Source organism: Echinococcus granulosus (assembly GCF_000524195.1).
Source record: "Echinococcus granulosus chromosome Unknown EG_S00045, whole genome shotgun sequence".
Classification (NCBI taxonomy): Eukaryota; Metazoa; Platyhelminthes; class Cestoda; order Cyclophyllidea; family Taeniidae; genus Echinococcus; species Echinococcus granulosus.
The window spans coordinates 292,476-305,915 of NW_020170425.1; the positions used below are offsets into that span (position 1 = coordinate 292,476).

The window sequence follows — 13,440 nt, forward strand, 5'->3', positions numbered from 1 at the left end:
AAACATGACGCTGCATAGTGAAAATAATTTTACGATTTCTAGCAAAAAAATTTTAGTGCTTTACTAAGTATTTCCTACTAAAATAGGTCCGCCACACGCAAACAGTCAAACCAGTCAAAGTTGATATTAGTTGCAGGAAAAGTAGCTGTCGATAACCTACTCGCTTTTATTTCGATGCAAAAAGCCTAACATGCATACAAATTTAGCAAGCTTAACTAATTTGTGTATGTAATACGTTAAATGTTTTGGGCGACTCTTGGGTTTGGTAACAACCCACCTAGGGGCTCCAACATTGTACCTGCGCCGGGAAACTCAGCCTTCGGGGCTATGCCGGTAGCGCCAACCTCTTCCGTATGTCGACAGGTGCATATTCGGCCCGAGCATTATGTTGTCTTTGGTCTTCAAGGAAGTCTCGGGGTAACAAAGTGAGATCACGCTTCGTTTACGTGTAATACGCAGATTCGTTGATTTTGCATATTATTATACATTTTGTCTTAACAAACCCTATCCAGTTAGGTCTTCTTGGTCTCCAATAATTAGTTTCGCTAGTTTTAGTGTTTTATAGTATCATTGACGGTAATTTTATACTTTAAGAGGTAGGAAAAATGATTGTTAGTGCATCAAGTAAATTGTACCGTAAGGTTAGCCAAATTTTCCTTTCCGCTTGCTGAAAAGTGTCCTTACATAACAATAACCATGAAGTACTTACACATACACAAGCAACGTACACGTACACAAGCAACAAATGACTTAATGTCAGTAAATCTCTCAACACATTATGGCTACTTTTCGTTGGTTGGAAGGTAAAATTTGTGTAGCCCCTCAAGGCATTCATTGAGACGAAAGAAGAAAGCACTTGGGCAGAACAATTTACTATCGACACGCAGTAAAGCTTGGGGCAGCTGACACGAATCGAAGACCCTAAGTGGTCCCGTTACCAGAACCGAGGGTTAAAAACAATTAAAGGGTTACAATTGTGACCGCTTGGCTGGTGTTTATGCTGGATGCTACAAATACCAGAGAAATGCAACGAACGACTCCAAAAAATACTACAACAACCAAATAGGGCGGGTAGAGTTATCTGCGGACCATACCAAACAACTACGGCATAGTCAGAGGAGTCTTGCACGTTTAGGTCGAAAATGGTTGACCATGAGACTAATTTGATATTCTCTATTATTCACTGGCAGACGATGTTAATGCGAAAATAATTAGTAGGAGCTCAATTTTTGTAAAATATAGTCGCATATGAAAAATTTGACCATGTGTTACAAATTGTCATTTCAATCAATTCGGATACAAATTGAATTGAAGGCGCATAGTACGATTTTTGGTTTTGTGTGTTGGTGTTTTTGCTTTTCTTGTTTCGGTCTGCGTTTAGAATGACGGATATCTCAGAAAAGCTCTCAGAAATAGAGCGGAATATTCAGGAAGGTGAAACAATGCTAACTGTACTTCGTAGACTACCTGAATCCGAGGTTTGCTCCCAGGTCCTTTATCATTTAATTTAGGAAACCAATGATCAGATCAAACGCTTTCAGGAATTAGTGCGACAACTTGAAGAATACAAAGAAAGATATAAGGCTCTCCAGGTTTGGTTTACTAGTTGCTTGATGTTATTAGGCTTCTCCTCTCAATGATTTTGAAGCTCAATTAGAGGCCCTTCGTGATAAACATGAGAGAATAAAGATGCTCCTGGGACGTTCGGATCTTGGGGTGGATCTCACTTGCTTTTTTGATATTCTTTCTCTTATTTTTTCTAATATGTTGTTCTTAGGAGACAAAGCCGTCATCACCACCTCCTAAGTCGCATCTATCACACGACGATCACGAATGCACTTCACCTGTACTCTACTCGAAGGATGGTTCGGTATCTAGTAGGGCAACAAATACTGATGCACCCGAAAATAGTGAGCAGTTAGCTGGCAGCTATAATATTGAACCATCGGAATGGCGCTTGCACTACGAGGTGCGTCAGAATTTGATACCTTTTTTATTCGTTTACTTGAAGCAATCATTCCCATTAAGCGTCCCATCTTGTCGTTTCGTTCTCTACTTTTGCATTTACTTGCACATAAGATTACTATTCTTATCATCTTTGATGTCAAACGCCTGAGATATTCCTTATTTCAGTTTTCATGCATCATTTTGCGCAATTAAGTTTAAAATATCTGCTGCGCCAATTTGTATCTGTGTTTTATGTGAGGCAGTGCATTTGCAACTGCTTTTAAAATTGTCAAAACTCATAGTATCTTATTTTTTTGACTTTAGAATCAAACGCGGCAACTTTCGTCCATGTTGTCTCAAATCGCTCGTTTCCAGGAGATGGTTGGTCGTCTTTCGAATCTTGTTATCGGCTTGGTAGGTTGGCGTTATGAGACACTTACCCTCCTCTGAGTAGGATATGACTGAGGCAGTAAATCTTCTAAGTGATGTTGGTCAGCGCTTCACAGAGGTCCACTTGAGACTTCTTTCACTGCAAACGGCCTACGAGGTGCGTGAAGCGTTTATGCCGTTTTTATTCGTATATCGACATGTTTACACTTATGCTAGGGTTGGGTTTAGATATTCTAATTTTTTTACGCCAATAGGGGTGAATTGTAGGTTTTTTGGAAACTTGCGTAGTCATTGGGGTACTACTATCTAGTGTATACCTGAATTTGTGGATATATTTTAAGTATTTCACAACCCTTTGAAGCAACCTTAAACTTATTCTTGGAATATTCTAAACTTTTTTTGTTATAATTCATCTGGACCAAACTTGGTTTATGACTAAGAAATAAACTTTCAACGTTTAATTTGAATTCAACGGCAGGATATTCCTTCAGTAGTCGTTAGGCCCTTTTATGAGCGTTCATTCTGTCACGACGTCAGATTTGTTCATTTATTATGAATCATGTCAACGTTCGCTGATTTTGCGCAAATTATTGCAAAAGAACATTGTATAAGAACAACTTTATCTGTTGACTTTTCAGCACACTTTTTATGGGATGCATTTTCAACCATTTCACGCATTTTAGGCAGTTTGTAATGGCGAAGACCCATCCAATGGCTTTAAGGCCACTCAAGTAAGTTGTTGATTCCATCATTTTTCAATATGTTCACTGGATAAACCTAATAAATTTGTAAATCATTTTGGCCTATCCAATTTCTCCAAATTTGACAGGACCTCAGCTAATCTAGCCTTAACTGTACTGGCATTACACCAAAGTGGATATCGGTGCTAATGGTGCGCCCCTGTGTAACGTTGTACCCTGTTCACATTTGAAAAATGTTGTTCGTATCTGCCTCTGAGGTTGTATGTTGTATGATTTCAGGCGGAAAATATTCACTCTCGGAAAAAAGCGTTTCTTTCTTGAACTGCATGGCTTTTTTTTCGTTGGCATCTTTTAATCAGGGGTATAGTGTAAGTTGACTGTGAAGCACACGAGACATTTACCCACTGAATGCTTCAGGTTTCTGTGAATAGGACTAGTGCTATGTGGTCATGTTTAAGAAAACGCCAGGCAAACATGCATGTATTAGATTTTTTTTATTTCGTCTTTTTGAAATGCGAATGGCCTACCAAAATTTTTTTTTGTAACTGGGCTACATATTTTTAGCTCAAGGATTTGCGTGGTTTCCTGATAAGTCTCGGAAGGAGCCTGGAGGTGACTAAGGAGTGTTTCTTTACGGTTGCAAGCATCGTTAGGAAGACTCTTCATGAATCAAGTGTGCGTTAAATTGAATATTTTACAAATGGATTGTTTTGAATGAATTATTCGTCAATTGAATTTCGTGACTTGCTATCATGATATCAAAATCCCAGTAAAATTTGCTCTTGTTCATAATAATTTTCAGGCTAGTGACGCATCCAGTGATCAAACTGCTAATGGGTTAAGTCAGCCGGTACCACCTGCATTGAATCCAGGTAAACGAGGCTTTACTTTTGGGGGTTAGTAACTTTTTACTGCAATGCTTCAGAACCCGGTGAACCCGAGACCGTCTCTGCTGCTGCACCGACAGTTGGGGCTCTGCCTAATGAAGAGGAATCAGACTATTCAAAGAAACAAAAGCGTGTGGAACTTACAATCGCACAGCTATACAAACAAAGGGAAGCACTTCTCAACCAATTGGCTGAAGCTCGTGCAAGTAAGATGGCTGAGCTGTGTCACAAACTTCTTTCCTGACTACGTTCACGGAGGGCATACTTCATAGAGGCGCTAACGACCATTAAGTGGTCTACCTAGCTTTGTTTTAGACCAACTATTAAGAGAAATGAATCTATTTTCTCTTGGCGCTTGGCGTTTTTTTTGCGTTTATTAATACTTGTGCGTTTTTTAAAGCGTCGCTCTATGTGTTAGGTGAATAATATGAACCGTCTATAACAATGTAATATAATTCAGGATGATTTTTTTGTGTTTAATGGGTAAGTAAACGTATATTTCTTATGGTAATCAGTTATTTTGAGAAAATAGCATTTTTAAAATACCAAAGTATATTTCTCGCCTGGATTCATGTTAACCATGTTGTCTGACGTTTTCCTGAAAGTGAGACCATGAAGCCTTCTTCGTTGAGAGCTTTAGCTCATTATAATACGTACGTGACCCTAGTGCATTCGTACACGTCTCAGACCGTTGCTTTCATATTGACGGGGCGTTCCACGTGTTTACACAAATGGCGTCCTGTGTGTATAAGGTGCAACATTTTCCACGCCTGCTTTCCAACATGAGACCTGCATTTCCCAGAGCGCTCTACAGTAGTCTTTTGAAGAATGTCTTTCTTTGACAATCTACTTACATACTTGGATGAATTAACTTGAATACATGTTTATTTGTCGAGATAGCCTATTTTGTATTTATTAAAACTTATTTGTTATTTCTGGTGTTTTACGCCCTTGAACGGGAGTATAGAATCAAACATTAAATTACAATTAAATTGTGTTGGCGGAATATTCCCCGTGTTCATCAGTCTTCATTTGTGAGCGTACTTTTAATTGCATTGCATGGACCTAGTGAGGTCAGTGTTTCATTTCGCATACTTACCTATTTATTCGGAGTTTTTCACGTGTTAAATGTGGTACTGAAAACCTACAGGTGTAGCTTTTTCTTTTTTGAATTAGCATGCGTCAACTATTCTATTGAGGTGTTTAGAGTAAGAACTACTGATTATTCGGTCAACCACACTGAGGTATTTTGGACACATCCTTATAATTTGAGCAAAGAGAGATGATCAATCTTAATCAACGTCGACTGTTACATATTTAAATGATTTGCGAATGCCAATCATATTTCCCCAGTGCTGTGAATAAAAGCAGTATTTTTTATCGGATTGATGCCACAGTACCACTAAAAATTTCCTGTACTGCTACTAGTGAATGTCATTATCTGTAGATTTCACTTTTTATTACTCTTATTATTTTGCAATTTTTGTTGCTTTAGAAGCTAATGGTAGTACCTCATCATCAAAGGACGGGTGTGGAAACACTTCAGAGCTCATTTCAAGTGCCCCGTTCTCCAGTGTTGATCGCACTAGTAACAAACATGCTTCGACGTCGTACGTTGTCTAATCTCTTTTTGTAAGGGTTCATACTTTTCTTCACTGGATCCCCTGGGAGCTCAATTATTTGCCATTGGTCGTGTCACTATTTAACTTCACTTTGTTGGTTGCTTTTAATTTTTTCTAACGGTGGTTCTTGTTGCGTAATTACTACATTGGCGATAATATTTTACACATAGGAGAATTTTACAATGAAACGATTGAAATACACAACACTAAATCTCTTATGTTCTCTTATTGGCCTTTATTAGGTAAAGCTGTAGGCGAGAAGGCATCCAACTGTTTAAACCCTCTTTAGGTTATCGAGCGCTGACGCCGCTGCGAGTGATCCTCTCCCAATTTTGAAGCGTCTACAGGCTCGAAAAGAACACCTGGAAGAGCTAAGAGGTGAACTTCGCTCCTTTACCTTTCCGAACGGGGATGAAGCGCCACCTCAAGCAGTCACTTCGACTGCTTCTGAGATCAACAGACAGCTCACATCTCTGTCTTCCAATGTATTACAAGCCTCAGGTGTTTCTATTAAGGTTAGTTTTTTATTTGGACAGTCCATGGTCTCATCTATTTGGGCTAGTTTCTTTCCTATCTCTAAATCGTTGACGCTATTTGCGATAACTGATAATAGCTCCAAATGGTATGTAGCGAGCAGGGACCGGATGTGCTTTTTCTTTCGAATTTCAAGTAATTTTACATCCTTTGGGTTATTACTCCCCAATACTGTTATGCGGTACGGTGGATCGTGTTGGTTTACATCTTGAGATAGGAGTGAGCATTGGAACAAAGTAGGGGGTGTGTAATCTGGTGGTTTTGCTAATGTCAACCTTGCCTCTCTGATAACTTCAGGTGCCACCGCCACGTCCGCGTACATCGCCTCACGTTACCGTCAAAACCTCGGCTACTGGCATTGCTACATCTAATCTTGCCAGTGCTGAAGCCTCTCTGCCGACCTCTTTCCTCGCTTCTGAGCCGCCAACTCCTCGTCACAGTACCCAGGACATCTCTTCTGTTGCCAGTAATGATAGTGATGTCGTTACCCAGAAATGTGAGGTTGTTACTTTCCAAGTAAGTTCTCACTGCCACCGGTGTTGGTTCAATCCAAATGGACTAAAGTTTAAAAATCTATTCAGATGTTGGTGATTAGCACGTTTCTTACCACGGTTTTGGAGAAAAATTGGTCACTACAGCCCAGATTTTTTACGGTCACAGTGGCCCATTACTTTTTAAGCTTATTTTTCCTTTTCATCTACTTCATATTTTTTCAATTTAATGTCACTGTTACATGTGAAATCAGGTAACCAATCTGGAGCGTAACATACGTGCTATGTTAGCAGCGGATATGCTAACTGATTTTTGTTGGTAAAGCCATTATGACTGGGTTCGTGCCTGTAGGAGCCGGAGGCGACTTATCTAGATAACACGGAGCGCCTGTATGAGAGCATGAGGGAGGCACGCATTTGGCGCGAAGAGCACCGAAAAGCGCCGACTGACTCACCGGTTGGCGATAAGGCGGGAGACATGACGAGCACCAACGGCCGTCTGAGGAATGGTGGCCTCTCTGAGTCCACCAGTTGCATAGATGCCACAGCGATGGCCACGTGGGGTGGTGACTCTGACCGCGAGGGCAACGACATAGAAGACGTTATGGTGGTTGGTGGCGAGTACATTGAAGATGTTCCTAGTATTGTTAGCTCCAGGAGCAGTCGAGCGAATAGACGCTTCATTACCACCAGCGCGTGCTCAGGTACTGTCTTTGAGGCCATGTTTATAAGAACGGTGACTCTATTGTTCATTGTTTTCATATGTCGTGGGTACCTCTTTTTTAATAGTAAGCTAAAATTATTGCCTATAGTGATGACAGTAGGTGTTGCAACGTTTTTTCTCACTTTTAACTGCCAGTCAACGACGGAGATGGCAGCTCTTCGCGTGGTTGTCTCGGAGTGCACACCGACCCACAAGAGTCTAGCGTAGGTATCAGTCTACCTCACTTGGGTCACAGCCCTTCACCTCGCACGGGAGGGTCGAGGACGGTAACAACGACAAGGCCTCCGCAACGGCGCCAAACTTCTCGTCCTTCTCAACCAAGCCACAGAGGGATGGCAGAATCCTCTTTCGAGGAGTATGCTCTCACTAAATCCCTCGCTGCAAGTATGTGAGCCTTCTTCTTTATTCTGGATGAAAAGGTGAGTCACTCTGCTTTCATATAGACATGCTAGGTGATAAAGGTTTAATCGTGTCTCTTACACTGTGAGGTAAAGTTAAACATTGGGTTTATTATGTAAATTCCGTACCAATGTAAATTCAGCTCATACACATTTCGAAAACTGCGAGCATCACGAATTGCCCGTTTGCAGAGAGATGGGGTCTTAAGACGTTAAGCTCAATAGTAAGTGTGCAGTGTTATTTTTTATGAATATTCTCACCAAATCAGAATTGATTTAAAGTTCCAAGAATGGTTCTCGAACCGTTCTAATGCGATCTTTTGACCACACTTTCTTGATTTGTTTTAATTTTCGAATTATTGTTCTCGTACACAGAAATAGTAAACCTGGAGTTCAAAGTCGAGCAACTGACACAGACCTGTCAACTACTGGTCACCGAAAATGCTCGTCTCAGCTCAGCTCTCTCTGTGCTCTTGGCGAGTCAGCGCCTACCTCCTATCGCCGGTGCTGCCAACTCGGATTGGCCGGCCTCTTCCCACAGCGGGGCAGCTTTCGCCAACTTGCAACAGCCTTTACTCTCCATCCCCACCGGTGGTCTCTTCTTTTCACCAGTGCCGCCCTTCCGACCATCCGATAGTGCCAGTGGTCTCCCTTCTGTTCAGTCTCTAGCTCCAGCCCCTCTCACGCCCACCCTGCATGCACAGCCTTCGCCATCTCTTGAGAAGGCTTTGGACCAAGTGCAGGTACCAGCTGCCCTTCTTGCTATTTCTCTTTATTTGCCTTTATTTTTCTGAACATCGGCTCTGATTGTAGCTGTTAAAGTTGTTTTAATGTGCGTGTGCACCTGTGTGCTGCTTCGGTGAGCCTTTTCGCAGTTTATTCGTCTCTTATGTGATAGCGTTTTTTGTACCCTTAGCATGGAACCGCTTGGGACGTTTTGGTATCGTGACTGCCAGGTATCCATGATAAACAGTGAAAGTTCAGTTATCTAAGCATACCATTAGGGCATGAAAACCCATTCCTTAATGCTCATTTTGACCATCTTAGTTTTGTTAAAAGCCCTACCTTTTACCCATTTTATTGATACGCTTTGGGGTTTTGTAGATTGGCGTTCACGCAAGTTCGTTTACCAAGTTGGTAAAAGGCAAATTTTCTATAAGTTACGCTTTGAGACGTGTTAAAACTCTTATGCACTCAGGCATCTCATTTATATTTTAGAAATTTGGTGGCGCATAATGTCATTAATTTTAAGTGCTTTTTTTGCGCATTTCCCCTCTATCTTCCAATTCGTAGCGTTCCTCTGAACTGCCACTTAGCCCATTTCTAAAAAGTGTTGCGATAATTCCACCTCACCGTTGTGTCGCAGATGCTGACGGCTCAGGTGATTGAGCAGCACTCACGTATGAATCAGCTTCAAAATGATCTGCATGTGGCTCTTCAACAGCAACAGCAGCATTTTGCTGGTGGTGGTGACGTGGTTAGCGTCAATCAGCACCTGGCCTCTGCCTTAGGATTGCGAAGCTACCAAACGCCGACGCAGCCGTCTTCGGGTCAGGGCACGGGCCGGGACTCCTACCAGCCACAGGTGGCTGGCCTCTCCTCACTGATGGCACTACAGGCCACCACCGATCTACAGTCTCGCCAGCCTTCTGCTGGACGTCCTCCCGCCAAATTTGACTGGTCAGCCCTTTACTTGAAACCTTAGTGTATGCACTCGCCCTCTTGCTGGCTTCTTGGGGGTGGTGGTAACCAATGCTTGAATGGTTTGCCTCTTCAAGACCTGCGCTCCTTTCGAACGTTGTGCTCAAAAGTTTTTGTCCTAAAAGCAATACTAGTGCAATGTGTATGGTTGCTGTGGTAATACCTTTGGTTAAGAGTGTTCTAGCATGCCATCTAAAAATTCCTTTGCTAAAAATAGTCCGTCTGAAACACTAGCAAGTTGGGCACCACTTTTTAATTATCAATATTTCACCCCTTTCTATGTCCCAACTATTCTTAAAACACCTATTTCATGCACACTAGATGCGATTTTTCGTCCAGTCTTCAAGCCTACCCATCAGACAACGGTCATCAAATCATCATATTTGATTGCGATCTCAGTGGAATCCCAACCCAAGCCAGATGCCATTTTTCACAACTTATCACCCGACTCCTGCCCTCAGCCAGCTAACCTCCACCCCCTATTTAGTGTTTGCTCCGTTAGTACCTACCCACGCATTTTCTGACAGCATGAAAAGGACACTGGCCACGATGACAGAATTACGGCATACCCTTTGTTTGAGCACATTGTCTCCTGGAATCAGACTGTACCACCTGGCTAATGTTTTTATCCGATTCTCTATTAATTGAATCACTTGGTAAAGTGCGTTTCTCGCTTCATTGTTGCTGCTCTTACGTGCTAGGGAGATTATGAACATCGCGAAAGCGAATCTGATGCTTCGGAGAATCAGAGTCGACTTTGTCGTCATTGGTACACTCCTATACCCACACAACAGGAACCGGCCGCACCCCAAACCAGTTGGTCAAATGGCTTAAAACTTATCACATTTAAGTCTGGCGAAGTGCCACAGTAGGGTGGACAACGATCTTGTTGCTCTCAACGATAAAATTCACTAATCAAGGAAACCTTAGGGAACAGAAAATTGTGATTGGGCGAGATAATTAACTAGGAAGAAAATATTCAGCTTAGAGGGTGGTAAGGGGAGCACCTGGCTTAAGCGTCTGAAAGCGCCGACACGCCAGGTAGAACTTTGCCTTCCAGCAGCTCGAGACTGGCGCCGCCTCCAGTGCTCACGTGGCTGACTTTTGACTCGGTGTTCCACTTGGCGCAACAAGTGGCGGTGTCACCACCACCTAAAATGAGTGAAAGATTGTCTTAGAGGGAAAACAGCACTCGAAAGGGGACATGCCTTAACAGTAAACGACGATACAAACCGATAATAGTGATTGCACCCTTGCTAGTGGCAGCTACAACGGCGTCCATGACAGCTTTGGTGCCATTAGCGAAGTTGGACCATTCAAAGACACCGGCTGGACCATTCCAGATGATAGTCTTGGCCCGGCTAATCACGTCAGCGAATTCCTTGGATGACGTTGGTCCGCAATCAAGACCCATTAAATTATCTTCGATGCCTGACTCAATCGTAGCTGTACCAACTTTGGCGTCCTCGGCAAATTTGTCACCGGTGATGAAATCGGACGGAAGGTGAACCTTCACGCCCTTCGCTTTGGCCTTCTCCATGATTTGGGGCACCGTCTTAGCACCAGCTTCATCGAATAGACTTTTGCCGATTTTCATGTTGTTAAGCACCTTTAGGAAGGTGAAAGCCATACCACCGCCAATGATAAGCTCGTCAACTTTATCCAGCATATTGTTAATGAGTTGGATCTTGTCAGTTACTTTTGCGCTAGAAAATAACGGGAAACGCAATAATAACAATAGTAGAACCTAAAGTGTAAAGGTTTAGACATACCCCCCAAGGATAGCAAGAAAAGGTCGGGTTGGACTCTCAAGTGCCTTTGCAAAGTATTCAAGTTCCTTGTTCAACAAGAGACCAGCAGCTCTTTGTGGAAGTTTACAGCCAACCATTGATCTAAAAGTGAGTGCAGCATTGGACATTGTTCAAATACATCAAACGACCAATAAATTACAAACGTACGCGTGAGCACGATGGGCCGTTCCGAAGGCGTCGTTGACATAAATGTCACCAAGAGCGGTCAAACTTTTGCTAAATTCTTCAACTTTTCCAGAATCAGCCTTAACCTAAAATTTCAGGGTATCAAAAACGGGAATAAGCCAATAATATGCATTGCTACGGATGGCAAGATAAAAATGACCAATAAGTATAAGTACAAAACACGCTGATATTCAGCGATACGATGACCTGAGGCATTCAATTTCCAAATGGTATAGGTACCTTATTTCCAGTGGCATCCAAACCTTTACCCTCTTCCTCTACATGAAAACGCAGATTCTCCAGAAGAAAAACTGTTCCTGGGGTAGGATCCTTACAAGCTGCTTCGACTTCGGGGCCCACACAATCCTTCAGGAATGTAATGGGTTTTTCCAGCTCCTTTTCTACATCCTTGACAATTTGTTGCAATGAATATTTCATGTTAGGCTGGCCGTCGGGACGACCCATATGTGACATCAAGACGACACTCTTAGCTCCTTTGTCAAGAACAAGTTTAATTGTGGGTACGGCAGCGACAATTCTTTGGGGATTCGTGCACTTGCCATCTTTCATGGGAACGTTGAAATCGACTCTAAAAGGCGTTAATACAAACGCACTCATACCTCATCAACACGCGCTTCCCTCTAACATCAACGTTCATTATGCTCAACTTCTTTAGACTCATTGTTAAGATAAGGAGTATCAAACACTCGGAAAGGTAGTGGAAAAGTCACGTACGCAGACACTTATAAATGGCGGCGCCCGCGACGGTTGACAACAGTGGCCTTCACATTAACAACTTGAACTAACACATGCGAATCATTTATGTTAGAAAAAACCCTTGAAAATCAGTAAAATTTGCTAAAAGCGTTAAAAGATGTGTGCAACGCGTAAAATATTACTGAGTAATAATAATTTGACTTAGCTATCAATAAACTTAGAGGTCTGTCGATAATTCACGCATAAAAGAAACAAACTAAAGCAAGCACAATTTTTTTGAGTAGTTTTTTTAAGCAGTTGCTTTATTGTACCCATTAGTTTTGATCCACTGACGTCTCCGAAGTACTGAGGATTTAAACAAATATATAGATATTTGTCTATAACTCTAAGACTGCTTAAGGGCAAAAGAAGGCATTAAATCCAGAGGGAATGTCTGTCTGCTATGCAGCATGGCTTGGGTCTACTAGCGTGGGACGGAGGCCAACTCAAGCGTCGAAGGTACAATGACGGACACCCAAAGTGTCCTCTTTAGCAAAACCAAGCATTTAAAAGCCGACGTATTATCTAGTTGTCCTTTTCTGTTGGCGTTATTTTAGACGCTCTAATAAGTACCATTCCGTTTTAGCTATTGCAACGTAATCAGTGCTGTAAGAAAACTACTCACGAGCATGCCCAGGGAATCATTGAATTTCTATGCAATGATGGCGATACTCTGCCGTAACGTCGCTGGTCCTCTTGGCAAACTAAATGCATCTAAATTTTACTGACTTTGTTATTTTCTGCATATACAAGTTTTCTGCTTAGCTGAGATTTACCACGCGACACCAGAAATTGTGATGGAAGACCTGCAAGATCGGGTTCACTTTTTACTGCCACCAAGCTAGCACTCAAAGACTTTTCTGAAAACCAAAAGTACATAGTTTAAAGGCAAAAGGTATGCATTTTGGGGCATTTGAAAAGGCTTGGAGCCAGTGGCATGTCCTGAAGGATAGTCCAAACGGCGAAAATACATGGCAGAGATATAAAGTAGCTCACTACCCGAACTGATATTTAAATGACCACTGCACTACACTTGAACCCTTAGTCGCAACCTAAGATAAAGCTAAGGATACCATAGATGATTTACGAGATGGAACTCTGTCGATTAGATGTATGAGTGTAGCCCCAAAATTAAAATTAAATTAATGATCAATGCTAGGTTTTACAGTTCCTTAAAAGATGAAGTCACACCAGCTTTCTTAGGTACTTGTAAGATTACAGTAAAAGTAATGTGATGGTTGTTTAACTCTCTGTTTTGGCGAAGAGCTATTTTCTACTTGGCCATTGTACCACTCGCGATGGCTGACCCAGAC

The 13,440-nt window shown here is 42.0% G+C and overlaps 2 protein-coding genes across 2 annotated transcripts; one reads left to right on the forward strand and one right to left on the reverse strand. All coding sequences in view use genetic code 11, as the record gives it.

Moving 5' to 3' along the window:
- Positions 1–240: 240 nt before the first annotated feature.
- On the forward strand, positions 241–9,399 carry EGR_05751 (hypothetical protein; the record flags this gene model as incomplete). Its single annotated transcript, XM_024495000.1, has 17 exons — positions 241–425; positions 1,382–1,478; positions 1,512–1,592; positions 1,778–1,969; positions 2,272–2,361; positions 2,402–2,494; positions 3,021–3,068; positions 3,603–3,713; positions 3,841–3,910; positions 3,964–4,131; positions 5,421–5,535; positions 5,837–6,062; positions 6,379–6,597; positions 6,925–7,276; positions 7,432–7,680; positions 8,070–8,437; positions 9,061–9,399. The coding sequence occupies 17 exons, from the start codon at positions 241–243 to the stop codon at positions 9,397–9,399; spliced, it is 3,003 nt and encodes a 1,000-aa protein (XP_024350593.1).
- Positions 9,400–10,407: 1,008 nt separating this feature from the next.
- On the reverse strand, positions 10,408–12,053 carry EGR_05752 (Phosphoglycerate kinase; the record flags this gene model as incomplete). The annotated part of the gene is made up of 6 exons (XM_024495001.1): positions 10,408–10,547; positions 10,629–11,101; positions 11,168–11,287; positions 11,354–11,457; positions 11,612–11,960; positions 11,992–12,053. The coding sequence occupies 6 exons, from the start codon at positions 12,051–12,053 to the stop codon at positions 10,408–10,410; spliced, it is 1,248 nt and encodes a 415-aa protein (XP_024350594.1).
- Between the last annotated feature and the right edge of the window lie 1,387 nt (positions 12,054–13,440).